Here is a 27,624-nt window from a genome sequence, read left to right as displayed (position 1 = left end):
CAAATATATTCCCATATTCACAGGAGGTAAGCACGGAGTAGCTCCTGGTTCTGGTTCTTCCCGTCGGAAGCCCGTTGCCCCACAATGGTTCAACCCCTCATGGCATGACGACTCTGACGATGAGGAAGTTATCAACGGTGTCTGTGTGTTTCAAAACGCGATAAACTACAGTGGCAACAAGGAAAGGCCTGAACCAAACTCACCGTCCGAGGCTGTCAAGCCGAAATACGTCGATTCTCGTGAAGGCTCAATTGTTGGTGGTAAAAGTGACGAAGAGGAATCTCATGAACCTCAAGAAGCGAAAGTGAAAGCAGAAAAGGAAAGTACTCCGGAACAGAAAGACATTATTCCAGGTGCTCATGCCGCCACCGTCGCCGCCGTCGCCGCCGCCGACGACGACGAGGAAGAAGAAGATGGCGACAAGGAGGAAAAACGAGAGCAAGTCCAGCTAAAGGAGGAAGTCGAGAGCGATGATGAAAATGGGGATTAAATTTCTAAGACTGCTGTTGATAGTTACCCGAGTCTGGCCCCTATAATATTGAATTACCCCAAAAATAGCCACACACCTTCACACACACCTGCACACACTCAAAGAAGAAGAAGACAAAGACAATTTTTTGTGTAAGGGCATGATTCCCGTGGCCAGGTCATCTTGATGGCAACTGCAACAAAAAGAGTACTAAGATAATTTATAAGTGTGTGGGGAGAAAGAAAGTAAAAATTTGTGCAATGTAAATGCAATTATTCCCGTGAATCTCTACACCTTGGTATATACAATATACATACATAATATATCATACCCTTTGTAACTACTACCTTTATATTGACAAATTAATGCAGTTTTATTACTACAATGTTATGCAAGTTTTTCACTTTCAAAGTACTAATAGGCGTATGTATACGTAGTGTATGTGTAGTGTAAAACACGCCTGTATGTACTGTTGAGACGAGACGATGCTCGATTTGGAGGTGAAGGTAGAGAGTCAATTTGCTAGTATTAAGTTATTACATTAATCGGTCTGCTTGTTATTATTATGAACCACACGACTTCATTGATTACGATACAATGGAATCTAATTTTGTGATATTCATGACTTTACCCAGTTATATGTTAGTTTACAGGACTAGTAGTAGCAGTAGAAGTAGTGAGTCGTCTCTGTATCAGGCTTTACAGTACACGTCGACGTCGTCGTCCAGAATTCCTGGGGTCGTGACATTGCGTATGCGGAGTAGTTGACGTGGAATGGAATCGTCAAGTTTTTTACTTGAAAAGTTACGATTATTATTATTAGCATTATTATTATTATTATTAGCAAACCTTAACTATGACTATCACCTCTTGCGGTTATCAGTATAATGGAGTTATAGAGATCGTCATATACATACAGCCGCTTAATGATGTATACTGCTAAAAATTACCAAGTTACGAAAGTTATCCATTTGATGAACCAAGTGTACACAAACACACATGAAGTTACCCATATTGCATCGGTGTCAACGGTGTCCAGTCCAATCTCAGCTCCACGGTGTTCGCTCACAGTTGTAATCTTTATTTAATTCTACACTTGTCCTCCTCTTGTGTGTATATGTAGCCACTTGATAACCTAAGGTCAGTAATTCGCTCGGTGTCAACATGTCCGTCGTCGTTGTCATCCTCAACTCATAGGAATTTTCAGCTCCTTCTTGTCTTCCTGCCTTTTCTGTTCTGAATTATTGGTAATTAATTACGTAGCACCAACACACGTGGCGATTTAAACAGATACAAATGTACTCTTCGAAACGAGACGAAACCCCATTTTCTAATTATTCTCTTACTTATCTTATCGCATACTTGCTGCTATACGCAACCCTCCATCTCTTTATCCCCCATTGGAGAGATTCCATTTATACAAAAAAAACTATACTCGCCTCTCGACACGGTCACAATTCGACTCTTTCAACCAAAAAGAGGTTTTTCTTTACCGTATAAAACTGTCTAATTCTCTAAAACTTAAAAATACTCAGGCCTGAATTGTGAGCCGTTCCATTGAAAATTACATGTAATACTCTTATCATAAAAGTATATTTTTCATAAGCGGATGATCTAAACTCACTCCCAATTAAATTAACTTCGGTGTCAGTTAAGTAGTTATTTATTATAATGCGTGAATTTGGATAGCTAATCATTCAGTGCACTCTGTGTTTTAATACCGTTATCATTATTGTCTTGGTGGTTGGTTATACATAGAATAATACGAATTTCGAAATACTCAATATGCATAAATATGCTGCTAAATACATCATTATTTGTACTCAGAAAGTGCGAGTAATGAAGTGTTTCAGTAATATTCAGCTTTCTCCAAGTCATGAATTTTACTTCAAAATTACTCGTAAAACATTTCCAAAACTGCACTTTGCCTTTGGTCACTTTAAAGAAACTTACTTTCACCAAATTGTTCACCAATTGACCTTCTTCCCAGCCCAGTCTTCCTCTTTTCCCCCCGTCTTCATTTCATTATCAGAATAATGACAATTACAGCTTTAACTTTTATCATGACCGGTGAATTTCGTTTAAGAGAAAAAAAGTGACGCTGTACCCTGTACCTGTTGTACCACTAATAAAATTAGTACATTTGTCAAAAAATCACCTGCACAGACAACCAACTCAATAATACCAAGAAGAAGAAAGAGTCTTGTACTTTCCAAATTTTAGGAGAATAAAAATCTCCTTATTCATTGTTCGTCTTGTATCTTACACGCTCTAAAAATATGTGTTGAGACTGTCATCAAGCACGGAAAGGTCGTGATTATATTCACTTAATGGTAGCAATTTATGGCTTTACAGTTCGGAATCGAATAATTAAATTAAATGAGTGCATGCATGCATCCCATGCAGAAAGAAGTGCGAAGGATCGCAATTTACTTACATACTTAGCTGTATGAGAAACAGTAGTGCTAAACTTACTTTAAGTTGTAATGGTTTTAATGAATGGACACAAAATCACGTGGATGTAGGTGTAAGCTTACGTAGGAGGAGGAGGAGGATAGAGTAGCAATTATAAATTTTATTTTTCATATCCTTTTATTTATTGCTGTGCTTATTACGTAAATATGTAGTACCATTTTATATATTGCTAGTTCATACACATTTTTAGCTACTAGTTACATACATACATTTATAAGTAAAATGCATATTTACACATGTGTAGCTTGTAGCTTTATTTAATTTTACCTCGTATTGTATCATTGTTTTAAGCTTTTTTGTGAATTATTGAATATTTTTTCTCGGTGTTTTAGTACAAGTACCCACCATGCATTTTACATGTTATGTAAAAACAATAGCATAATTATTTGATTTTATATCGTTATATTATTATTTCGAAATACATACGTTCAACGCCGTCTTGTATAACCAATCAGTTGATGATAAACGAAATGATATAATCTTGTATTGAAATACAACTTGCCACAATGCAATTTTAAAAGAAAAATTCAGACTTGTTTGCTATTTTTTTTTATTTGTCGCTTTTTCATATTATTTTTAGTAACTTTTCATTTGCTCAATAACCTTGTACAGGAAAAAAGAAACTCTTTTTTTCAACGTGTTGGTCTTCGAATTACGCATCGTTTTATATGGATTTTTAGGTCCCACGAAGCAATTATTAGGTTTCTGCATGAATGGATTACGTATTTAGGAATAATTACGAAACGAGCATGAATGAAGGAGTTTGGGACAAAAAAAGAGAGGACTTCTGGACCAGCCGTATGATAGTCAAGATGATAATTAATTAGTAAGTCTTGTTATAATTACACAATAAATCTCTCTTTACATACATAATATTCGTTTTCAATGTAAATACATACGCGCTCACAATCCCAGCACAGAGTCTGTTGTAAACCCAAATTGGTACTTTTTATGTCTATACACTTCGGATGTGCTTAAATATATAGATTCAATAAAATAATGGATATGATACAATTTTTTGGGGGAATTTCTCTACGATACAAAAAATTCTGAGGATGAGACAAAGGATAAATTTTGATTTTGTATTAAGATATCACAATAGTTTGTACAGTAAAGATTTTGTATGAATGTTAATTTTTAAGTACAACACTGACTGCCCGAACTGGATGATGATACAATATGAAATCTAGAAACGATGAGATTACTTTTTGCTATATCAGCAGCGTGCGGTATTCACCGGAAAAAATTAACCAATCTTCATAATTACCCAACAAAAAAACGAACGATTAAAATTATCGCATTATATGCATTAAATTAGTTGACATGCATACATAAGTGGTAACATATACATACATACCTATGACATTTAGATGATCTTTACATTTCCACTAGATAAGAATCACCTTAACTTCATAGAAATTTCATATCATGCAATCATTCATGCAATTTTCTAAACTATACACTAATTTCTCTGTTGTTTTTTCTTGACCTAAATTTACCTAGTTGTATAGGTATTAATTAATTATAAATGTTTGAGATTAACACTTAATGTAAATATCTAATAGTTTACATGGTTATAATACGTAACAATATTAACGCCATTGTTAATACTAGCGTAGAACAATAATCAATCAAATTTGTGTGAAACTTAAGAAATGAAGGAACTGATGATGTCACGTCACACACACTCATGTTCAGTGCAAATAAAATACGTCAAATCAAATCATCTCTGCAGTATCCTTGTTTTGCAACTCTTTGTCACATACATAAGCATAAAGCCATGAATATATATTTGTCGCATTACTGTAACTGCATATTTGCAACATTCATGCTGATTTGTTGGTAACTTTATGTAAAGGAGATGTGAATAAAATGATTTAAAATAACAACGACGATTGTCAAAGTAGTAAAGTAGGGACGGACTAAGGATATGAAATTCCTATTACGAATCGGGTTTTGAAAAAGTAATCTTTATGCTTATGCATAAGAACAATATGGAGTAAACAAAATTCTTTAACATGGTTCGTTTATGTCCATGTCAATGTTTGTAATAGTCTCGTACGACTTTAGGTATAAATAAATACATCGTCCATGAAAATATTTGTGAAAGGTTTGGGTTTACTAGGAATGATATAAATAAATATAAAGGGAGACTGTTTCGAAGGCCAAGTACCGTAGAATGACAAAATGTTGGGTGTTAGGTTATAGATGTTACACTATTTCGTCAACGCTTTAGCAGTGACATTCTTTCTTCAGGAGTGCTTCAGACTTTTGCATATTTGACTGGACTAACGAACATTTAAAATGGGATATACAGAGCCAATGGATGTGGTAAGAATATTTGCAAGCTTGGTGGATGCTTACATACATTATGCAATCTCAAAAATTTGCAATTTTAAGAGAAGATAAATAGTAGCCTCTCTCAAAGCATTTCTGTCAAAATAAAACCGGTATTACTCTGAAAATAATTTCAAATAAGGATTTTTTTAGTTAGTGAGAATGGATAAATTGGATCCTTTAGAAAAGAAGGGAAAGAAAAAAGCGATCAAAAGCATTGGTAAGTATGTAGGTAAAACTTATTATGGCTTCCGATATATATTTTTACGTACTTAATTTTAGAGAGCGTAATCATGCACATCAACGTAATAAGGACGCAGGCAGACACTAGTCTAAAAAAGCTGGAGGAGGAATACGACGGTTGGTAATTTTTAGAAGTCGTCTTATTTCGCGTTGTCGCCTTTTTATAGCTTTATGTCGTTTTATTAGGGCTACGGGATGAGAAGGGTAAACCTCTTGCCAAAGGAGTTGTTTCTTTAGGTAATATTTCGATATCGTTCATTTATAATAAAAACATGGGATTATTTTACTTTAGGGAAGAAGAACGGCACCGAACCTCTACGACAGGTTTGCGCCCAAATCGAGAAGTATATGAAGGAGTTGGAGGCATTTAAAAAGAAGTTATAGAGCGAGTTCACAATTTTGACATGTCCAATCATAATAAAATTGTCATATTATAACTTTAGTTTCTAATTTCCTGTCCAGTTAATTGATTACCTGCTTGCCTTTCAACTTTCTACCTTCTCCTTCTCTAAATTTGTACGCTGCCAGAAGAGTTGAGAAGAAATAAAATGTTCATAAATGTTTAAAAAAATAATTGGGATATTCTTTGTTGCAATCCTTGATTCAAATTGGCATTGCCTGGTGAAAGTGGTTTGTGTAGTGAGAATGCATAGTAAAAAAGCTTTCTCCACACTTACATGCATACAAGTTTTGATCGTGGTGGTGGTGGTAGGAGTGGAGTAATAAAAAGTGAGTCAGTCATACGCTCTACTTTCCAAATTGTGGGTGGAAGAATTAGTATAAATAAATTGAAAATCTACAATAATTAGTTTCTTCCTCTTTCATCATCATTATCATCTATAACTTTGAATAATTTGGAAGTTGCCATTTTTCAACATCGTGTTATTCCCTCTGATAGAATTATTGTAGTTTTCTTTTCAAATTTCGTCATTGACGAATCGTCAAGCCATCAACAACATACTACTAACGATTTAATTGAATCACATCTGTGAAGTATTAGAGGTAGTTAATTTAACAATGGCTGGATCCAGTTATCAATATGATAAAAGCACCCCATTTTTCTCCACGACGGATGACGACGATGCAGCCTTTCTTCGATCTGGTCGACGTGCGTATGAGTCATCCACTATTGAAGATCGTCACCAGCAATTGTTAGAGGAACGAAGGAAAATTGAAGAACGTACAATTCAATCTTCTTTCCGTTCAATTGGTTTATTGCACGAGTCTGAAGCTGTTGGAGCAGCAACTGCTGAGGTATTTTTTATATTAGTGACATGCTTTAAATAGTGCAGCAGAAGAGTGGATTATTTATGACAGTAATTGTTTTTTGACATATGTAGGAACTGGACCGTCAACGAGAACAACTGAAAAATACTGAAAGCAAGTTGGATGAGATCAATACGACGCTGCGTGTTAGTCAAAGACACATTCAAGGCATTAAGGTACATACAAATTGTTCAATTACCCATTTAAAATAATACAGTTTCAACTATCCTAGTCGATTTTGTACTTATTCTTGTAAATATGTATGCGTAGAGCGTATTTGGAAGTCTGAAAAACTATTTTTCTGGGAGCAAAAACGATGCAGCAAAAATGTCCACATCGGTTTCTGGAGGAGATCTGAACAAAGAAGTTGACAATGTTCCAGATACTAAAACTAGATTGGCGCAAGTTTTGGAGAAGACGGAAGTGGACGCCAAAAGCAGTGTTCATCCGGTTGAACGATTTCGCTCTGATGAACCAATGCGCTCTCAAGATGTTGATAGTATACTTGACAAAAATTTAGAAGATATCGGGCTTTCCATTTCACGGCTCAAAAATTTGGGATTGGACCTCAACAAAGAAATTGAAGATCAAAATGTATTGTTGGGTCGAATTACTAATAAGACGGAAGATGTAGACTTCAAGGTTCAATCGCAAACTAAGGATATGAATCGGATTTTGAAAAAGTAATCGTAATACTTATGCATAAGAACAATATGCAGTAAATTCCAATTAACTTAGTACATTTATATCCATACCAATGTTTGTAATAGTCTCGTATGTCTTTTTTACGAATGCAATATGGTGGCTAAATCTCATGTCATGTCACAGTTCTTATGTACGAGAAGCATATGTAGATACTTGTTTATTTCATGTAATAAATATAATCCAATGTCATAATTTCAATATTATGCTCTCATTATGTTTTGACGATACAAACGTTATTAATTAATCGGGAATAATAAATATAAAGAAAGTATACATATAATTTTATTATTGCGAAATATGTGAATTATTGGGTTTCATTTTTGTTTTTGGAGTTTTGTGCGGCTGTCAATTTAACCTTCTACCACAATTAATTTTACGTCAAGGTCGGGGTTCGTGGAAGAAGATTGAGAGGATGTGTACTTCCATGTTGTACTCGACTGCTTGAATTTGGAGAGGTTGAGAAAAATGATTTGGATCCAGAATTTTGAAATCCTCTAACCATCGGGCATGGAAAGCTTTTAAAGAGTCCGTTCGAGTCGAGCGAGGCTTTCCGGTCTGACGATGACTGGATTATTGGAAGACGTTGAAACGTTGGGGAATCAAACTCTGAACTTCTAGACCCCAACTGCGGCATTGACGATTTTCTCTGCGACAAGTGTCCCAATGACTCAAACTGAAGACTACCGGATGATCCGGTGGCACTGTGAGACCGGTTATGAGACCGAAAAAATAGTTGATGCTTAGAATGTGGGGATGCTTTAGCCTCGAATGCTTCCAGTCTTTGTTTCACTACCCCTGTGGACTGGTATTTGGCTGGGAGTTGTTCCAGGGGAGAAATGCAGTCCCCACTCTCACTACTCAACTTTTCCATCAGTTTCCCTTTTCGAGATTTACTCCCAGAGGAATTTTTGGTGTGACTGCCCCCGGGTCCGACCGCATTCTTGTTTTGAGAACTCTTTGACATTGAGGATGAGTATTTTCTGAAGAATGGGAGACAACCCAGCTTTTCAACTTTTTTACTAGATTTATTGGTTTGAAAATCCCTCAAACTCATTGTTCCGGTGTGCACTGCGTGAGAGTCTGGAAATTGAGGAAGGATTGGCACACTGTCCGATTCTTGGTTATCTTCACTACTCGTATAATCCGTATCACAATTATCCAATAATTTCGCTCTAACTTTTGTTCTATGTGGACTTCGTACTGTTTTATGACTTAGAATCTCAAGAGCATTTGTACTCTCGCCTGAAGAACCACCACTGCCTTTGCTGTGCAATTCAAATTCATTAACCAGGTGACGCACACTGAATTTTGAGTAGTCAACGATGGAAGTAATGTTGACGACTTGGTTGGGGGAAACGCTGAACGTGTGACCATTATATGGTCTCCTGCAACACTTTAAATTCATTGCCTTTTTTGGATCATCAGTGTTTGAACATTCCGTGTGATGATCTGTCAGAAGAACTTCGGTGTCCATACTTTCATCCATTGGGGGTGGTAGTGGGATCATAGAGGTTGTGAGGTCATTGTTATCCAATAAAAAGTCTTGAAAACTAACGGGTTCCTCGGACACAAAATAATTCAACTTTTCGGGAGAAGTAGAAGGCACAAATTCTACGGGGTCCTCTCCTTCTTCTTCAGCAGTCACCGTCACTACAGGAACTTCCAAACTAATGAAAGTTGACGTTGTTTTTGTTGTTGTTGTAGTTGACGTAAGACGATGACACGGAGCTTCTGTAACAAGTAACAATTAGCTCAATGGACAAATAAGTCAGTTACTATAGTTACACAGGTTCCTCTTGAAACGAGTAACGAAGGAAGGAAAGATATATGTATCATCAATCAAGCATACCTTGTACATCACAGTACGAGTTTGAGGTCACGGTCGGATTTTCAAGAACACTGACAGCAGCTTCGAACGATGAGAGAACTTCGGGTGGGACAATATTTTGCAGCTCATGTTTATCCGTTAGTATGGCTGCGCATGAGGAACTTTTTGGTTTAAGAATGTCCACTAGTTTTCGACCATTCTTTTCAGGCTTTAGGCGAGCAGGTGCAGTGTTAAAATATTTTTTATGAGATTTCATGTCGACCCCATTCTCGGTAATATCACTGTTGGATGAACACATGACTCTATCATTACTTCGTGCGAGCAACATTGATTTGTCACTCTGTTTTAAGTTTGACTCCGATTTGGATCTTTTTTCCAAGGTTGTGCTGAACCGCTTTGCGGTTAGTATGCCCTGAAGATAAATTAATCAGCAAAGTTAATGTGATTTCATAGTGGTGGTCTGTCGTTGATAATGACAATATTTACATAGTACCTCGTAAACTTCCAGTTGTTTCATAAAGTTAGGATTTGGCTTTACACAATTTCTCCTTTCTTTGACGTGTTTTAGTGATTTGGAGAGATCCCAATTTCTTGTCTTCATGACATAGGCTGCAACAATATTAATAAATATAGTGTCGAACTAGTACTGCCGCTCACACAAATGACATGAGCCCAGAGATAGAGAATAGAGATATGTAATTTTTTGTGCAATTGGGCCTACGATAATTATTAACTGACCGACCAACTTACCAATCACAATTGTGGCAGATCTGCTGATCCCCATTTTACAATGAACTAGAACGTTTTTTCCATCCTTCCTCGCTTTATTGATAAACTTGTAAGAGTCGTTAAAGTACCGAAGAATATCAGTATCTTCAGTATCGCAGACTGGAATGTTCATATAGCGAAAAGTGTCTGGGAAGAAATTGTCAATCTCAGTTGTGACGTTAAGTATGTAGTTGATACTATAATAAATAAGTAGAAATTACACACAATGTACATAATAAAATTGGCTTATCGTTAGATGCAGTAAAAAAGTTATATAATATTTTGTATATTAATTTTTTATACTCTTTGTCAAAGAGATCTTGTTGGTGAGATGCATTCCACTCAGTGCCTAGGTACAAATTGTCAAGGATAAGAGCTGGAGCTTCCATCTGACCCAAAATTTTCAGCATTTCTTCATCAATGAAGGACTTGTAACTATAATAAGCGTAAAAACTGGTTAAAATAAAACCCAGGATTACGAAGTAATTACAAACTGAACCGGTACTTTTATTCGTGCACTTACTGTGAAAGGTCAACCTTCAATTTCCATTCCAACTTTGTTCGAATCTCTTTGGAAGTCACTTCATCAAGATCTCTCTCGCAGAGTAAGATTTCTCTGAGTGTGCAGCTAATCTTTTCTTGAAAGAACAATTCCTCAGAAGTACTAGAATAGAATAGTTAGTCAACTCTCAAATAGGTGTGTAACACATGTCTAGATAATTGCAAAATCAATTTTTTTTATACAAGGCTGAAGCTAATGGTCGCCTGTTTTCAACTCCAGGTAAAATGTTCCACTCGGTAAGGCAACTGGGGTCCGACTTGTAGGAGCTAAAAACGTCCTCATAGTATCTGACTGCGGACGCTTGAAAGCTATTGTTCTCTTTGGCACACTGAAAAAATTAGAGCGACATCATTGAGTAAAGGGATTATCAAAATTGTAGTTATTAATTTATTTTGAAGCGCTCCAAACTCAATAATTAACTGCAGCTCTCTCTAATGAAATAATAATGGAATTTAACGGTACAAGTAATTGGCAGTTGCTTGGTTCAAAGTGGATGGGTCATTTCATAAATATATCATAGGGACTAGGAACAAGTAATAATCCCCCTGTTAATGACTGTCACAAACATTTGAGGGATTATTAAAAGATGAGGACATGTTCTTTACATGTGTCCGGGACATTCTAATTCATTCATTCACTCATATAATGTATCATTGACAAAAAAACTCACTTCACTAGCTCGGTACAGGGATTGTAAGGCGGACCACATTGTTTGGACGGATACTGGCTTAAAAATATGACTCCGTAGCCCATCACCGGTCGTAACACAGAATCCTCTGCAAAATGTAAAGCAATTAAAAGTTTATGCATGATTAAAATACGTTCTCTGAAGGTGGCAAATATCTTGTGGCGTGCGTACCCATCTCCATCCAGCCGAATGGTGGTGAAGGAAAGGATCGCCAAAACGAGACCGAGTGAAATGTCCTGGTCGCAATCGATCCCCAGAAGGCAAAATTCTTCCGAATCTTGTTCGATGCAGGATACGACGGCGAGATAGCGAATCTTTGTCCCCACCGAACTCTCCAACCGGACAACAAGTTTGATGGAATCTTGCTCCCGGATGACGCGAGTCAATTGATGAAGGTGTTTCTCAATCTCAGGCATTTTCACCTCTTTTCGTCTTCGTCACGGTTATCTTTAGTAATGAAAATATTCATTAGTAAACACCATATATTAATGGAAGCATATAATATTTTGTTAGTTTAACATACATATCTCGTCACCACCACAGAGCAGGAGATTCCTTCGGAATTATTCTACGAGTTGGCTTATTTTTTATATTCATCATTTATAACCATGAAATAAAATCTGTATATTATATTTCTTATAAAACTGTAAGATTATGGTGTTTAGAGAGCAAATCAATTTTTCAACACTGATTTTTTTGCATTGTTTTTTTTTCAGATTATGTAACTATTACTTAATCTCAACGTGTTCCAATTTCTGAAGTGAAAGCCATACAGTTTACTCATACTTTACAAACAGATTATTTTTCCTACTATTAAAATATTGAACTGTTGTAAACAAATTACTAACAATTTTTTTCATGTAACTATTAAACTATCACATTTTTCGGATATTCTCTTCCCTTTTAAATTTACTTGTTACGTTAATTATGTATGTCGTACTAGTTGACTCTGAATTTGACTCGATTATCACATGAATTAAGTATAAATGTTGGTTGCTACTATGCTAGTTATCTTTTGAATGGTTTAGTTTCACAATACTGATGTAATATTTAATTTGATCGCTGGACAGCAGGAACGTCCTTCGCCTTAAAAAATCTCACGGAAAGTGTCAATAAAACTGTGAACGGTAAACTCCATTAGCAATTGTTGCACTTTAATTTTTCTGATCGTAATCGCCTTTTTGTTTCCAAGTGACCAGGATGACTGTTAGCATTACGACTAAAACGTACTACTTTGTGCTTGTCGTCGACGAGATCTTATTGTTAAGTGGATCACTTTTGTTTTGCCTGAGTAGTCGAATTATTGAGGGGATTATTTTGTCACTACCACCAACCAAACCAGTAGTGGTAGCAGATCAGAGAGTGGAAATTAAATGTGTATCATTTTTTTGCAAAGAATGATCGTAGTGATGATGATGATGAGGGATTAAATTTGGTTGAAAATGAGGCTCAAAAAGCATTATTTTAAGACTTGGAGAAGAAGGAAAGGTAAGTTGGATTAAATGTAGTGAAGTGTGACCCGTCTGTCCTCGTCCCCATTATTAGTTTAGTAGTACACACTGCAACTTCTTATTCTCATCTTTCTTATTGCAAACCACTTCACCCATCACCAGCCAACAATGTAATATTGCCACCAATAATGTAACAATAACGCAAACTTTACAATATATGATCGACTCTATACTAATCAAGTAGGAGGAGGAATCGAATGTGTTGTGGTGTGGTTTTTGCACCTTCGTCGTCTTCTTCTTCTTCTTATCTATCTCACTCACACCATCATTTATTATTACTATTATTATTCAACCTGTCTCCACCATTTGTGCACTGTCCATTATTTATATTAGCAAATAATAATAATAAGAATAAGAATCGTATTAAGTAAGAGTTAAGCTATTCTTTTCCTCGATGTTGCACTTTTCTTCTGTTGCGTTGCGTTGCGTCCGTTTCTTTTGTTGTTCCTTGTTTCACAACCAATTATTCTCCATTATTGTTTGAATATGCTACTTACTTTACTCGTGTGTTATGCTCAAATATTAGTCCACCATCACCACCACTTATTGCACATTTATGTATGTATGTACAAGAGTTGGGTTAGATATATTGCAACTTGACGATAATAATAATAATGCAAGGTGGCAATTACACTATCCGTGTATACATGTGTATCATAACGTAATTTTGTGGTGCATATGCCCAGTCACAAATAAAGTATTAAAATATTGATGGTAGTTGGGCGGCGGTGGGTTTATTATTATAAATATAAATGATGCAGCAGTGGGGAGTAAAATCTTTAATAAGTGCAATGTTGTATAAAGTACGAGTTAGATTATTATGTAGTCCACACACAGCACTTTTGATTCGTAATACCACCACAGCTAAAGTCAGAGAGTCATTTTAGTTGGTTGGTTGGTTGGCTGGTAAAATGTTTAAGGGATATCGCACACACAACTAAGAAAATTATTGAATTAACGCAATCCCTCAAAAATGATTTAAATGTCTTTAGCAACAAACAAACTCCTCGATTTGCCTGCTGCACTTAAGAAGCACGCGTAATAATAAGGAAAGGTTTAGTAGCTGAGTCTCTGCCTTATGATTACAAATACATACTTGTCGTAGTGTGTGTAATAGCAACTTCTTGCCAAGTTGGTTCAGTACAACACCATCAAGTTGTAGGAATAACAGGACGAATACATTGACCAAAGCTATGTGCTCTTCTAAATAAGCTATATACCCTCCACTTCTGTAAACTTATAAGAAGAGAACCCCTGTAAAAGAAAGTGCTTCTTGGGACCATCACATGAAATATGGCATGTAAACAAGGCATCGTGGAATGAAAATGTGTAAAATTTTGGATGATTTGGTGCATTTAAGCGTGGAGAAAGTTGTGGGCTTTCATCAATTAGAATGAAATGCGTAGTTTCTCGGTGTCACAGGTTTCTCGGTGTTACGTATTTGTTAAGAATATCTTCGTCGATATCATTTGACTTGTGTCGACCAAGTGTTTTTTAGCAGAGTATCGAAAACATGGGTGATCCGTTGCATAAACCAGGCAGGTGGTGGTATGGTGATGGTATCAATCTGAGCATATCTTGTCTTCTACTGTGGTTGGCAGACAGTACACCACCGTCAGAAAAGGGTTTCGTTTTATTCGCCATTCTTTTCGGTTATCAACTTTGATGCCTACTTGCATGTATGCCTGTCGTCCACCCATCTCTCACTCACTCGCTTGTTGCTGCTACTTTTACTCGTAGAATTTAGCAAAGAAAACGAAGAAGAAGCGCAAGAAAACTAAATCAGCATGCACATTATAGTTTTGCACACTGCTGTCTGCATGCCTTCACACACAGCGAGTTAAGCAGGATGGGATGCAATGATAATGGCAATGGGGCAAATAATACTGCACACACGGGTTTAACAGCCTTAATTCTCATCTCATTCCTGTTGTTGAGCAGTTGTTATTAAAATTCATGAGAACTCGACGAGATTCGCTATCCCCTTTACACGCACTGATTTGAGTTGACACCGCATCCCAGCATCATCATCATCACCACAATCAAGTGCAATTGCTTACTTGGTGAAGAAAAAAAAAGATTCGACCGACCGCATTTGCGTCTTCATTATTGTTTGTCATTATTATTATTATTATTACGGTTACCCCTCTGACAGATAGACAATAAAAGACTTGGTCGAGATCCTTAACTCCTAGTTAAGTAGTCTTCGGTATACACTTGTTTTTTAAGAAAAGTCGTCACGAATGTGAGGGAGGACGAACTTTATAAAACTTAACCCAATAATGCTCACCACCACCAGGGCTCATTCATCTTTTCTAATTTTTTGCAACTAACCAACAACTTCTTCTTCTTCTTAATCACTCTTCGGTCGGTATTATACATCTGCATCTACTGACGTGGAACAGTTATTAGAGACCAAACCACCGCACCGCCATCATATCAACCTCATCAAGACGACGACTCGGTTTCATTTGCTGGAAGGAGACGAGAAAAAAAACTTGAAATGAAGTGAATAATAATAATACCCGAGCTTTTTTGATCTTTCTCCGAAAGTGCAGTTCCAGTTTCCAGTCGAGTCTGCCTCGCTGTCTGAGAGCTGCTGCTGCCTTTTTCTTCTGGAAGTCTGGCCCGAGATCGTCATCATCATCACCGAGTTTGAGTGTAAAGTGCATTCGAGTTGGTGGGTGGATTGGATGATGAAGACAAATTGCTCCAGATTGAGAATGAGGACGTAGAGAAGAAGAAGAGTGGATGGAGGAAGGTGGAGAAAGCAACATGGTCAAAAAATAAATTAAATTTAGACTACTCTCTCTTCTCTGCTGCTCGTTCGTGGCTAACTTTTATGGGTAAAACATCTCCAGATTCCAGTAAGTAGCAAGTCTTCTTCTGTGTCTTCTTCTCCTGCACAGCAGTTGGACAACTTTTTTTCCTATTTTCCTCGCATCTGGTTTAGTGTGCGAGATAAGACTAAAAAATTTTATTAACAAAACATTCTCCGCTGCCACGAGAGATAAGCCATATTTAAGAAGAGTGAGCAAATATAAGTGTTAGTTACTAAATACTTTCATCCATTTAAGAGTTTAATGATAAAGAAGGAGGGGATTTTTTGTGATATGGAATATTGTTATTACTAAAGTAAAATTCTGACCAGTTTCTTATTTAATTTTGTAGTAAGAAGCAAAATACCCAAGTGCATTCCGAGAATTGCTTAAGAATTTCTCCAATCCAACTTTGCCTCTTCCGATCCATTATTTTATTGAATACTTTGATACCGACGTGGTAACATATCTTAATATTTAATACATTTTCTTAATACCATCGAATAGGGTTAGTCACAAGGATACAAATTTAGTAACAACGTACAGTTCAACTTAACTAAAAAGCCATATATACATACATATAAATTTGACGAGAAACACTTAACTGTTCAATTAATGAAATTAAAATAGTGCAAGAATTGTGTGAGAACATTGGAAGGTGAAAATATCGTGTGAATCTCTCTCTCCAATAATTTGTTATTCAAGAAAATAGACGACGCACGAGGTATGTCACTCTAAAAATTAATTTATTTGGGAAGATGCTTGACAAAATTTGTAATCAAATACATATGTGCATTGGATTTCAGGCGCTATCTTGTTGAAATTTTTTTGACTGAAATCTCATCCTTTTATGATTGTTGTCTTGCTGAATCTATTTATTTTGCTATCGGCATCTCATGTTGATTGAATCTTTTCCTATTGTTGCCTGATGCTCGATCGTCTCCCCAGTTCCAGGACAGCATCAAAAGAAATTGTACTATATCATGGTAAGCATCTAATTGTTTTTATTTATACACGACTACGACACATATTACCCGATTATACTCGTTGTGCTGTGCTTGGCACTTACATACATATTCTACATACATACACGCAGCAGTTTAAGTCATGCATTCGATACCATTGTTTGAACAAGGCTTGAAACAACAGCTGAGGTTTTTTTAAAATGGAGATTAATCAGGATTCAAGTAAGTAAAACAAGTGCAAGTGGCTACTCATGCGTGAAAAAGGAGCAAGAAAGAATAGCACAGGATGTCATTTGCTTTAATTTAATTCATCACACTTTGTCACATCCTACATGTAGAGTCACAGTATGACTTTTGTCTACTTTTCACGAGCGTAAACAATTTCGTATTTTAATTTTAAACGTGGTCCAAGTCTTTAATGGTACAATTAAATGTGCATATGTACGTACGCACGCACGAACAAAGCGAGTTAAGTTGCATGTAACGTTTAAACGTTAGAGTAGACAATAACGTGAGGAGGGAAAGGGTTTGTAATACTACGCACATTATTGTACTTCTTGTTGGTAGATTCGAATCAATTTTTTTACATAAACCATTCCTCCTTCTTCCCTCCACCCCGATGTGTAATTATAATTTGTGCAGTGATCTAGATTGTAGGGAAAACAATTTACTGTAAGTAGAGCAATGAACCTCATTTCAATAATTGAGTTGTATCATTTAGTGCTGTTTCAAAAGATTTTTTTTCAGAGTTTTTTTCATGTAAATGACAATTCTGTAAATTTCTAAGGGTATTTTAAAATTGGAAATTTCAGTGGATATACATAAACCATTTTGTAAATATGCATGCATTGTTATGAAGAAGTATGCCCTGCTGGAGTTTTAGTTCCAAGGTTGTGCTCGATGAATAATTGGCATATTTTGTCGACATAATAACACATATTTGAATTATTTAGTACGTGCACGGTTTTAGAATCCATTTTAATGGAGCGATTGTAATAAGATTCTTTTGTAGTGAGTTAATAGTTAAATACGTGGGCAGATTTTCCGACAAAAAGCTTGCGGAAATGTATAGGTTTGTGCGAGGGGAACACAATGCAAATTACAATTTTATAGGTACATCGCAACTGGAAAAATGTTATTGTGATAGGTTTTATTGTCTAGTTAATTCCAGATAGGCTTTTCTGTTAGCATATTGGTTTAAAAGAATGCTTGGTTTCATAAGTCCTATGAATTTAGCTTGTCTACATTAAACGAAATCTAGACATTTCGTTTATTGTATAACCAATAAGACGGATAAATTCTCGGGAATTTGGTTTTCGATGATCCTTTGATCCTTCGTACATACAGCGGATTTGAAACGGGCTTATGCACATTTACAGACTCACCGTGGCCTCCATTTAAAGAAATAATTTATGACATTATTTATTTGCAACAAAAAACCCACCCCATGTGCATTCGAGATGACACCGATTTAAAACTTTTCACACCTATGCACTCGTTACTTCAGGAAATTGGATTGCAAAAAAATCGGAAGCTTGCATGCCATAACATGCTTGCAAATTTACAATGCAAACAAGTGAATGATTTCCGCCCTCAAGTTTTGCACACCGGTATTTCAATTACCTACTCCATTTTAATTTCTCAAGGATGTGAGCAAAGTCAAGTAGTTTTGCTAACATTACTTTTATTATTATATTACTACTTATTCATCACTGTCCTTGTTGTAGGTCAAACTATGGCAGCATTGTTATTCAAAGTTCAGAATCAAGAAGGGTGGTGTTGTTACCCACTAAACGACGAAATGGCATGGCGTTCGCAAGTTGTGCAAAGGACAACAATATTGTTAAGCAGTGCTAAAACCATAGCACACACATATGCAATTAACTAATAAATATGTCGTGTGCAGAGGAAGAACGTCAGTTAGTTAACTGGCTGGCTCTGGGTGATACCCACATTAATATAGATCTAGATACCTACTTTAATTAGGACGCTGCTACATTATTATGCTCGTCACAACCCCTTTTCCGCTTTTACCTTAATTTCTGCAATTCCTCACTACACCCACCCTTGAAGAATGACGTTGTTGTTGTTGGTTCGTGCTAATTGTTAATACTTTCTTCGATTCTAGCATCAACCCTCACATTTTGTCTTTCTGTTTCTTTTTCTCTAAGTTAATAAGGGTGAAACTCTCTCATACGTGGAAGTTGAACTTGAAATTTCTACGACGAGATTCAACAGTTTATTTAGTTTGTTAAAAAATCTTTGGCCAAAAAGAAGTGCATGTTGTTGTTGAGTGACATCAAATTATATTAATTATCGTATTCCTCCTCTCGGAGTCTCGGGGTAGCAACAAAGCATAAAATCTTTCTCATTTCCCCTATTTTTACAAGACTACAAAATTTTTTTTATTGTTTTCTGGCAATAGAAGAAGTTTAGTTTTACAGAGAGAGACAGACACTGCTCAGCAAAACTTATTTATAGGGCTATTTTGTGTAGTGAAATTTCGTAAAAAAAATTTCGAATTTATTGCGGACATTTTTGGCGTCCACGGTTCTTCATGAAAAAATTTACCTCTTTTTGGTTGCCAAGTAGCTAACTGGCTGGATACGGAGACTATAGAAAAGATAAAAAATAAAGGCAACAGCAGCAGATGTGGATTTTACAAATTTATTTCAAACTCCACATGTGCACAATAACATCAAGTGGATAAAATTACGAAACGCTCTGCAATTTCGCAGGAGCCGGCGAAGCAAAGAAGTAAGTAAAATAAAAGCGACATGAATATTGTATCATCGTATCAGCGTGGTTGACGTGTTTCTGCCCTCCTGGTGAAAATCAAGGAGTTGTATTGTTCTCTGACAATTGGCAGAACAGGATAAATTAGAGTCGTGTTGTACATACTTAATTATTTGACAAAGAGTGACATTAATCCAATCCGGTATCGATCTTGGAAAGGGGCGTGCATTGAATTTTAGCAAACTATCCAGCCAGCAAGGAAAATAATAATAACGATAATAATACAGTTTGGTTGGTTGGTTGGAAAAGCGAAAGCAAGGAATCGAAATATTGAACGGTAGCTGTATGACCTGGCCGAAATTGCCCAAGTTGATTATTGTTCGTTGAGCGTTGTCGACAAACCATACCCATCGTTCTGCATAGTAAGTAAGCAGTAAGCACACACACCGAAACGAAAACAATTAGTTGTTTACTTTAATTTATGAGTTTAGAAATGTAAACATTTCTTATGAAGAATACGGGTAGGCACAAGTAGAAACTAGCAACAACGCCTGGTTGGAAAGAGAGTAGTTTAAAAAATTTGAGTTTAGCTTTGCACCTCATTTATGACAAATGTGCACAGCATAGGGATTTTATACGTATATATAATCAATATATATATATCAGAATGGTTGTGACCTATGTACATATCGGTGCGATAACGAATAAATACTAATTGTGGGGGTGAATATCGTTGTATATTGCAGACTACCAGCTTGCCAAGACAGCCGTGGAGTTGAATGCTATGCTGGAAACTGGTGTGGACATAAAATTAAAGGGACAAGAAAAATGCTCATGATACGAGGCGTGGGGAGTGCGAGGAAGGCAGTCCTGGTCGTTTTATGCGTCTTAACTCCGTTCGTATTTATTTTTTTACTCGTCAGAAGTGGTAACGATCCGGGATCATGTCAAATTTTTACTAGTCGTGAGGTGAGCAGAATTTAACTACTGAACGATGATGATAAATTATTTTACAGACGGAACGATTGTTTATTATTGTTGTCCAAGTTGAAAAATCTGGACGGAATTCGAAATAGTAATATGTCACGTTTCCTCTTTCAGACGGTGGTGTCAGGAAAGGATGGGAAAACTTTTACTTATGACAGAACTTCGCCATTCATTTTCATCGGGGGATTTCCTCGCTCTGGAACGACGCTTGTCCGAGCTATGCTGGATGCTCACAATGATATTAGGTGCGGGGAGGAGACGCGTGTCGTGCCACGAATCCTGCAACTTGCAGCCCAGTGGAACAGATCTGCTAAAGAGTCGAATCGGCTTCATGAGGCCGGTCTAACTGATCAGGTAGACACCCCGCTGAAGAATATAATTATGTGACTAATGAGGATATGAAGGACTATAGAAGTAACACTAATATTTTTGGTGACGACTAGATTATTGGGGATGCCGTAGCCTCCTTCATAATGGAAGTCGTTGTCAAGCATGGAGAGCCCGCATCCAGATTGTGCAACAAGGACCCCTTCACTTTGAAGTACGGAGTCTACCTACTTAAGCTATTCCCACAGGCCAAATTCATTTTCATGATTAGGGATGGACGAGCCGTTGTACATTCCTTAATTACGCGCAAGGTAATAGCCATTATATAATAATAATCACTAATAATCATTATACAAAAATATATGAGAAGAGAGAATACTGATTTTGATTTTTGTCTCCTCTTTTGTTTGCAGGTCACAGTGACTGGCTTTGATCTGACAGACTACAGACAGTGCTTAACCAAATGGTCCAATTCCATGAAAACGATGCTTCGTGAGTGTGAAGACCTTGGACCGGATCGCTGTCTTAAAGTCAAATATGAAGACTTAGTTTTGCACCCTCGCTCCCAAATGGAGACAATTCTAAATTACTTGGGCCTCCCCTGGACAGAAGATGTTATGCACCACGAAAGATACATAAACAAACCGGGTGGTGTTTCCCTATCCAAGTAATCAACTCAAAAATCTTAAACAGATTTATTTACATATAATTATTCACCTCCTTAATCTATTTGTCTCTTTGCAAATTTTTCCTCGCCAGAGTTGAACGATCCTCTGACCAAGTTGTGAAACCCGTCAATGTGGAAGCACTATCCAAATGGGTGGGTGTCATCCCTGCCGATGTCATCCAGGACATGGATACCGTGGCTCCAATGTTACGAGAATTTGGCTACGATCCCAACTCGAACCCTCCAAACTATGGCGCCCCAGACCCCGAAGTAGCCACAAATACCGTCGAAGTTCAGAAAAACTCGGATAAATGGGTCAAAACAGTTGAAGATGTTTTACACAAATCTAAAGGAGGCAACACAAAAAACTAATATAACTACTTTTTCATGAAATGAAAATCTCCAAATTATTACGACTTATTTTCAATTGTTACATGAATTATATATTATATAGTACTACAAATATTTAGTTTCGTAAGTTTACTACGAATGTGGTGACTGGCTGCAGAGTGAGGTGCGTTTCAAATATGCATGATTCGCTTAAGTAAAAAAAATCTCTGATCTTGTCTTAAAAATTCTTCAAAAATTCTCGTAAGTAAAACCAAAATATCATCATCATCATGTATGTCCTTTCAGGAGGGTTTGCTTCCTCGTTCAATTGTTGTTCTTCTACCACAAGACTACAAGAAAAAATAAAAATAAAAAATAATTGAATTATAAAATTTCATGGCATTTCGTATTCATTCCTCTTGAGATCATGTGAATCTGGTGAAGTAGGGGATTTTGCGAGTGAATTGGGTGTGCGAGAGGCGGCTGGGCGACTAGCTCAAATGAATAACAAACAAAACAAAACCCCATCCCATTTGGGGGACATGTTACATGATAAGTTGAGATTATCTCTCAAAACAGCACACAAAAGAGTACAAATTGACCAAAGATAAGTCTCCGTGGGTGTGCCCAGTGTTACTCCAAGTCATTCCATCTGTTAATTAGTCAATCCAGCAGTTCACTCAATATTTCGTATTTCCTGGTTCGTTGGCAAAGTTCAAGTTCAAATAGGAGGAAGACGGCTGACCTTTTTTCCGACTGGCATAAAAAAAATGCAGTTTCACCGTCCAAAGTCAGAGTTGAAGCCAATCTGGTGGGAGTGATTCGTCTCGTCAACGCGTGAAAATTTTTGTGAAAGGATTGGAAACTTTTTTAAAAATTGACCAGTGTGAATATACGTATTTCAATTTCTAGGAACAAATTAATCGGTAAGTGGTAAAGAGTAACAATACTTGTCTGATATATGATTTATTTAATTTTAGAATTTTTGAATTAGTGAACATAAGTAATTATTAAGAAGTGAAAAAATGGGAGAAACGTTTCATGGAAATCCGCTCATCGATGAGCGCAACGAATTTCTGGAGAAGACTCGGCAAGCCAAGGAAAAGAAGAAATCGGATCAAAAGAAGCAGGAATCGGCTCTAGTAATTCAACGCTTTATGCGGATGTACGTCGCCAAGAGTGTGATCAGAAAGAAAGCATTGTAAGGGCTTCATTAATTATTTTTGGGTAAAGGAAGGAGCTTGAGTGTACGTGGTGATGATGGGTCGTTAAATATTTAATTTTAGGAGACAGTTTGAAACTTTGATGGCCAGTTTCAGCCCGGATGATGGAATGTATGTGAAAAGTAGAGATGTTTTCTACGCAAGTAACCTCGTGATGAAAACTTGGAAGAGTCGGTTGTCCCCAAGTGTTGTTGAAAAGCTGTGCAGGTAAAATATATTGTATTATATAGAAAGTATATATCGTAGATTTCTTAACAGCAGTAAAGGTTAATTACGATTCAAATTATTTAGATACGTTGTTTGGAGCATGCGTCAGCCGAATGTAGTGTATAGTTATATTGGATGTGGAATGAACAAGGCGACAGCCGTTCGGTGGATCAATCACCTGAAAGACCTCTCCGCATATTGTTTGAACTTGGTATGAGGTCTTTGTACTGTTTAAAATAAGTATAAATTGTTAACTAATTTAGTTACAACTAAAACGATAATGTGCTTGCTTTACTAGGTCGCCAAGCTGAAACCGGAACTGATTTCAGATTCCAAACTGTTATCCCTCTTTTTAACCACGTTGGTCAGTCTGACATCGTTGCACAAATGGAAGCTTCTTGACAATGCGGTTCCGTATGGTCAACTCATCCCAGGAATTCGCAAACTCAATTCAACTATCTTTGCTCACATGTTGGCCGATGACCTTTTTTTCGATTCAATGCACAGCATATTGGTGGCTGCTCTTGCACGACCTACTAGGGTACGTAATTTGACATTTATTTGAAAGCTAATTAATACATTTTACACTCTTTAATTTTCAACGTTTCCTTTTTTGGTTTGCAGTTTTTTCTTGGACGAACAAATTTATTAGCCATTGCTAAACTGACAATCGATTCCACCAAGGGAGAAGGTTACACAAACCGTAGATCAGTAATCCAGTACGTGACCAAAATTTTAACTGTACCTGCATATATTTCCTACGTGGATTCAATTTGCCCAGAGGTATTATTAAAAACTAGTGTGTTATATATTCTATATAAGCTTTTTATGTCAGTTTCTGTCAAAAGCATGTCTTGATATGCATCTTGTTGTCCTATAGGGATTGGATTACTCTTTGTTGGACCCAATTTCTGGCATAATAATTGAAAATGAAGAATTTATGGCGGGTGATATCAACGGTGCTCTCGTGTTACTCGCAAACATAATTCATTTGGGCCAACTTCAGTTGTCTGAAGATTTTGCAAGCAAATTTACACCAGAGTATTCTGTATGTTTTCTAGTATTTTATAAAGAATTCAATATGTACTTCTTCATGACTGTTTAGCATTTATTAATGAAACTCTTGTCGTTGCAGCAAGCTATTTCGCAACTGCTCGGAGTTTGCTTAAAGAACTTGGAAAGTTCAAGTTACAGGAAGAGTAATTGGCACCCTATCTTGGGTTGGGTGGAGCATCCAGTCCCCTCATCCCTGCTGAATTGTGTATTGGTTGTGAAACAGCAAATTGAATTTCTATGGGGCCCTGTCTTCCTTGAAGTGAGTGAGCTACTGGGTTGTGTACAGCTTTTATACTTGCATATACTTGAAACAATTTTTTTTCATTACCCAGGCTATTTTTTATCCTCTAATGGAACATCTCCGTGAGCATCCTTCTACTGCTGAAAGTTGTGATAAAAAGACTGAGGATCCACGAACCAGTATAACACCAACAAAGACTGGAGTATTCAAGGGTGCAATTGTTAAGGCTTTCCGAAAAGCGTTGATGATGGAGCCTGGATCATCTAGTGTAGACAGTACACCCGTAAAATTTACCTCGGATATAACCATCAGAGTTGCAGAGAGCTGTCAAATGTTTTCCAACATTATTAACACGTTTTCCATGTAACTTACTGCCTTTACTCTTTCTTTACTCTTTATGCTTGTTGTATTTTGTAAATAACTTTATTCTTGTCTGTGGTTTTTTAGATGTCGACTGGATATCTTGACTGGTTTATGTTTTAAGCGAGCATCACGATGGCTTGTAGCATTGTGGAAATTTCTGCAATTATTGGGAAAAGATGTTAAGGGATGGATCGACGTTTTACTCTGCGTTCCCAGACTTCCTCAAGAATCTTTCATTGTTATGTTCGCCGAAGCCATGGTGCATTATGTGACGTGAGTGGCCTCATTCTGATTACAGCACATCCTTCATATTTAAATTTCTAAAAGCCTAAGACTATTGCATTTTTACCACAGTATGCTTGATGACCAAGAAATGTATGAGGATCAGCAAGCCTTCAGTCTTGCTGATATATCAAAAATTGCGCAATTCGTGAACGAACTCTGCTATCGGTTAATAACGAATCCCAACTGCCTCCGACTTAGAGATTGCACTTGGAACACATTGAAAACTTTACTGATAGTACTTTACCGAAGAGACTGCCGGCGAAAATACTGTCCAGATGATCACTGGCTGATTGAGCCCTCCAAACTTACTCAGCTCTTGTGTGACATTGAAAAGGGTCGAAAGAATGCCAAGGTTTGTAGTTTGATAATTTGTTAATTGCATGTTAACATTACTACTTGAAACTATCAAATTATTTGTTTTCTGCCTAAAACAGAGAGTCTTGCTGGACATGCCGCACGTGATACGAGAAGATGCTAGAGTTCTTTTATTTCGAAAATGGGCCGCATCTGAGAAAACTTTGAATGGCAACTCGCCCGGAGAGCATGAATTTGGATCTTCACCCAGTGGGTCAACCCTGGTCACGATTCAAAGAGGCAGAATTGTGGAAGATGGATACGCTCAACTTGCTAGTCTGTGCCCAAAGGCACTTAAGGGAACAATTCGAGTTCGTTTTCAGAACGAATTGGGTTTGGACGAGGCTGGGATTGACCAGGATGGGGTGTTTAAAGGTAATTAACTATTATCCAAGAACTTTTGGTGAAAATAGTACTAGTTTCTTAAATTAATTATTGTTGAGAAACTACAATTCACCTTTGTGTTAATTATGCGTCTGCAGAATTCCTTGAAGAGACAATCAATTCCGTATTCAACCCTTCGCTCAACTTATTTAAAACTACTAGTGAGAACCTCCTATATCCCTCTTCTTTGTCCTACCTCCATGAAAATCATTTGCAGCTATACGAATTCGTTGGAAAAATGCTAGCAAAAGCAATTTACGAGGTAATATACCAATTAATTTGGTTCGAGATGGAGGTCAGATTTCATTACAAAATTGATTTTTAGGGAATCGTTGTTGATGTGCATTTCGCTTCATTCTTTTTGAGCCAAATTTTGGGCTACCAGCAAAACGCTTTATTTTCGGCAATTGATGAACTTCAATCATTGGACCGAGAGATTTATAATTCTCTAAATTACTTGAAACACTATGACGGAGACGTTGCGGTAGTAAAACATAATTAAGCCTTCGTTAAGTTAATATTTTACAGCCCCTGCATTATCTGTAATATAATTAGGATCTGGACTTGACTTTTTCTATTGACCAAGACTGTTTGGGTGTAATTAAAACGACAGAATTGACACCCGGAGGAAGACTGCTCGCTGTTACCAATCAAAATAAGTATGTTCCAAAAAATGATGTCATTTTTTCATTATAAATCTGCATATTGTAATTTAATTTATAATGTTCATTAGGATAAGCTACTTGTATCTCATGGCGCATTTCCACCTTTACGTACAAATCAAGGAACAAACTGCTGCATTTTTGAAAGGATTTCGTTCAATCATTCCAAATGAATGGATACGAATTTTCTCACCTCCCGAAGTACTTAATTGGAAATATGGTTTTCAAGTTGTGATTATATTTTAACTCGTTATGTTGTCTCACTCTATATAGTTGCAACGTCTAATCAGTGGAGAGGATACAGACATTGATTTGAATGATCTCAGGCGAAATACCCAGTACTATGGAGGGTTCCATGATAATCATAGAGTCGTCGTGTGGTTATGGGAAATTCTGGAGAATGATTTTTGTGAACGAGAGCGTCGCTTGTTTCTAAAGGTAACTTTTGCAGATTCTTAAATCGGACAAAGTTCATGCCCTGCAAAAATGCTAAAATACTTTTTAATAGTTTGTTACAAGCTGCTCAAAACCTCCACTGCTCGGGTTTGCTAATCTTGACCCACCATTTTCAATACGATGTGTCGAAGTCAGTGATGATGAAGATACAGGAGATACCATTGGTACACAATATGCTTTTCTCTCCTATAGGTTTAGAAATATATGCTGTTCGAAGTTGCATAACGAACTAATCTTTTTTTATGACTTGTAGGGAGTGTTTTGAGGGGGTTTTTAACAATTGGCAAGAAAAGCCCAGCCGGACGCCTCCCCACATCTTCGACATGCTTCAACCTACTGAAACTCCCAAATTATCAGAAGAAACCAACTCTGCGTGAAAAACTCCGATATGCAATCACATCCAATGTTGGATTTGAATTATCCTAAGCTGAAAAATTAATTCAACCTCATTTTTACAATCTTAAAAAAACTAATTGCTGTAAGCGTAACTGTGATAATATCTCTAAACAACACATTTTTATCTCATTTGTCAATCAAGATGCCAATTTCCAAAGCCAAGTACCAAATCATAAAACAAATTTTATAGTGATTAACTCTTGTAAGCAAAAAAACTATTATATTATTCCTTATGCATATGTTAATAATGCGTGTCGTGCATTGTTGTAAGAAGTCATTGAATAACAATAAAACTCTCGTTATATTTAAAGTTC

At 36.7% G+C, this 27,624-nt stretch overlaps 6 protein-coding genes across 17 annotated transcripts in view; 5 read left to right on the top strand and 1 right to left on the bottom strand.

Annotated features, from left to right (window-relative positions):
- LOC110851116 (homeobox protein cut) overlaps nt 1–4,667 on the top strand; it is a 124,589-nt gene extending 119,922 nt beyond the window's left edge. For all 8 annotated transcript variants that reach the window (XM_035852703.1, XM_035852704.1, XM_035852700.1 and 5 more), the window contains one exon: nt 24–4,667. In XM_035852703.1, the coding sequence (XP_035708596.1) occupies nt 24–490 (467 nt within the window). In that variant the 3' untranslated portion in view covers nt 491–4,667. The remainder of the gene's footprint in view (nt 1–23) is intronic.
- A 446-nt stretch (nt 4,668–5,113) lies between these two features.
- LOC110851375 lies at nt 5,114–6,098 on the top strand. 2 transcript variants are annotated; one of them, XM_022099124.2, is made up of 5 exons: nt 5,114–5,275; nt 5,435–5,501; nt 5,564–5,641; nt 5,711–5,728; nt 5,817–6,098. In XM_022099124.2, exons 1-5 carry the CDS (start codon nt 5,249–5,251, stop codon nt 5,906–5,908), a joined length of 282 nt encoding a protein of 93 aa, XP_021954816.1. In that variant the 5' UTR covers nt 5,114–5,248; the 3' UTR covers nt 5,909–6,098. The 2 variants fall into 2 exon arrangements, with proteins under 2 accessions (XP_021954816.1, XP_021954815.1); XM_022099123.2 differs by having other exon boundaries at nt 5,116–5,275; nt 5,711–5,761.
- Nucleotides 6,099–6,235: 137 nt separating this feature from the next.
- Nucleotides 6,236–7,768, top strand: LOC110850754 (synaptosomal-associated protein 29). Its single transcript, XM_022098298.2, has 3 exons — nt 6,236–6,778; nt 6,865–6,966; nt 7,061–7,768. Exons 1-3 carry the CDS (start codon nt 6,542–6,544, stop codon nt 7,475–7,477), a joined length of 756 nt encoding a protein of 251 aa, XP_021953990.1. The 5' UTR covers nt 6,236–6,541; the 3' UTR covers nt 7,478–7,768.
- LOC110850753 lies at nt 7,638–13,934 on the bottom strand. 2 transcript variants are annotated; one of them, XM_035852743.1, is made up of 10 exons: nt 11,865–13,934; nt 11,513–11,788; nt 11,324–11,429; nt 10,836–10,981; nt 10,615–10,755; nt 10,395–10,526; nt 10,074–10,288; nt 9,817–9,932; nt 9,345–9,735; nt 7,638–9,223 (listed from the first exon to the last, which is right to left on the bottom strand). In XM_035852743.1, exons 2-10 carry the CDS (start codon nt 11,755–11,757, stop codon nt 7,869–7,871), a joined length of 2,847 nt encoding a protein of 948 aa, XP_035708636.1. In that variant the 5' UTR covers nt 11,758–11,788; nt 11,865–13,934; the 3' UTR covers nt 7,638–7,868. The 2 variants fall into 2 exon arrangements, with proteins under 2 accessions (XP_035708636.1, XP_021953989.1); XM_022098297.2 differs by having other exon boundaries at nt 7,638–9,226; nt 11,865–13,933.
- Nucleotides 13,935–14,865: 931 nt separating this feature from the next.
- Nucleotides 14,866–22,075, top strand: LOC110851292 (protein-tyrosine sulfotransferase 1). 3 transcript variants are annotated; one of them, XM_022099013.2, is made up of 7 exons: nt 14,866–16,395; nt 16,620–16,657; nt 20,119–20,341; nt 20,474–20,713; nt 20,803–20,997; nt 21,100–21,353; nt 21,446–22,075. In XM_022099013.2, exons 3-7 carry the CDS (start codon nt 20,201–20,203, stop codon nt 21,723–21,725), a joined length of 1,110 nt encoding a protein of 369 aa, XP_021954705.1. In that variant the 5' UTR covers nt 14,866–16,395; nt 16,620–16,657; nt 20,119–20,200; the 3' UTR covers nt 21,726–22,075. The 3 variants fall into 3 exon arrangements, with proteins under 3 accessions (XP_021954705.1, XP_021954704.1, XP_035708969.1); XM_022099012.2 differs by having other exon boundaries at nt 16,478–16,657; XM_035853076.1 differs by lacking the exons at nt 14,866–16,395; nt 16,620–16,657 and adding an exon at nt 19,201–19,393.
- An 89-nt stretch (nt 22,076–22,164) lies between these two features.
- LOC110851496 (ubiquitin-protein ligase E3B) lies at nt 22,165–27,620 on the top strand. The gene is made up of 19 exons (XM_022099292.2): nt 22,165–22,609; nt 22,678–22,884; nt 22,970–23,113; nt 23,198–23,324; nt 23,412–23,654; nt 23,738–23,896; nt 23,994–24,161; nt 24,249–24,428; nt 24,502–24,773; nt 24,858–25,046; nt 25,128–25,410; nt 25,493–25,787; nt 25,895–26,058; nt 26,122–26,280; nt 26,352–26,455; nt 26,530–26,659; nt 26,732–26,896; nt 26,967–27,078; nt 27,168–27,620. The coding sequence occupies exons 2-19, from the start codon at nt 22,709–22,711 to the stop codon at nt 27,338–27,340; spliced, it is 3,243 nt and encodes a 1,080-aa protein (XP_021954984.1). The 5' UTR covers nt 22,165–22,609; nt 22,678–22,708; the 3' UTR covers nt 27,341–27,620.
- The last annotated feature ends 4 nt before the right edge of the window (nt 27,621–27,624 follow it).

The sequence above is a fragment of the Folsomia candida genome, unplaced genomic scaffold, assembly GCF_002217175.1.
Source record: "Folsomia candida strain VU population unplaced genomic scaffold, ASM221717v1 Fcan01_Sc006, whole genome shotgun sequence".
Taxonomy (NCBI): Eukaryota; Metazoa; Arthropoda; class Collembola; order Entomobryomorpha; family Isotomidae; genus Folsomia; species Folsomia candida.
The sequence above is the reverse complement of the archived record's forward strand: the minus strand, read 5'-3'. Positions and strand labels throughout refer to the sequence as shown.

Excerpts from the sequence above, each read along its gene's own strand:
- LOC110851375 (XM_022099123.2), top strand. The coding sequence starts at position 5,249 with ATGGGATATACAGAGCCAATGGATGTG. Across the intron at positions 5,276-5,434 it reads ATACAGAGCCAATGGATGTG|TTAGTGAGAATGGATAAATT; the intron begins GTAAGAATATTT and ends GGATTTTTTTAG. Across the intron at positions 5,502-5,563 it reads AAAAGCGATCAAAAGCATTG|AGAGCGTAATCATGCACATC; the intron begins GTAAGTATGTAG and ends ACTTAATTTTAG.
- LOC110850754 (XM_022098298.2), top strand. The coding sequence starts at position 6,542 with ATGGCTGGATCCAGTTATCAATATGATAAAAGCACCCCATTTTTCTCC. Across the intron at positions 6,779-6,864 it reads TTGGAGCAGCAACTGCTGAG|GAACTGGACCGTCAACGAGA; the intron begins GTATTTTTTATA and ends TGACATATGTAG. Across the intron at positions 6,967-7,060 it reads GACACATTCAAGGCATTAAG|AGCGTATTTGGAAGTCTGAA; the intron begins GTACATACAAAT and ends ATGTATGCGTAG.
- LOC110850753 (XM_022098297.2), bottom strand. The coding sequence starts at position 11,757 with ATGCCTGAGATTGAGAAACACCTTCATCAATTGACTCGCGTCATCCGG. Across the intron at positions 10,756-10,835 it reads CGACCATTAGCTTCAGCCTT|TACTTCTGAGGAATTGTTCT; the intron begins GTATAAAAAAAA and ends ATTCTATTCTAG. Across the intron at positions 9,933-10,073 it reads ATCTGCCACAATTGTGATTG|CCTATGTCATGAAGACAAGA; the intron begins GTAAGTTGGTCG and ends ATATTGTTGCAG.
- LOC110851292 (XM_022099013.2), top strand. The coding sequence starts at position 20,201 with ATGCTCATGATACGAGGCGTGGGGAGTGCGAGGAAGGCAGTCCTGGTC. Across the intron at positions 20,714-20,802 it reads AGGCCGGTCTAACTGATCAG|ATTATTGGGGATGCCGTAGC; the intron begins GTAGACACCCCG and ends GGTGACGACTAG. Across the intron at positions 20,998-21,099 it reads ATTCCTTAATTACGCGCAAG|GTCACAGTGACTGGCTTTGA; the intron begins GTAATAGCCATT and ends TTTTGTTTGCAG.
- LOC110851496 (XM_022099292.2), top strand. The coding sequence starts at position 22,709 with ATGGGAGAAACGTTTCATGGAAATCCGCTCATCGATGAGCGCAACGAA. Across the intron at positions 22,885-22,969 it reads GTGATCAGAAAGAAAGCATT|GAGACAGTTTGAAACTTTGA; the intron begins GTAAGGGCTTCA and ends ATTTAATTTTAG. Across the intron at positions 26,660-26,731 it reads GAATTTTCTCACCTCCCGAA|TTGCAACGTCTAATCAGTGG; the intron begins GTACTTAATTGG and ends CACTCTATATAG.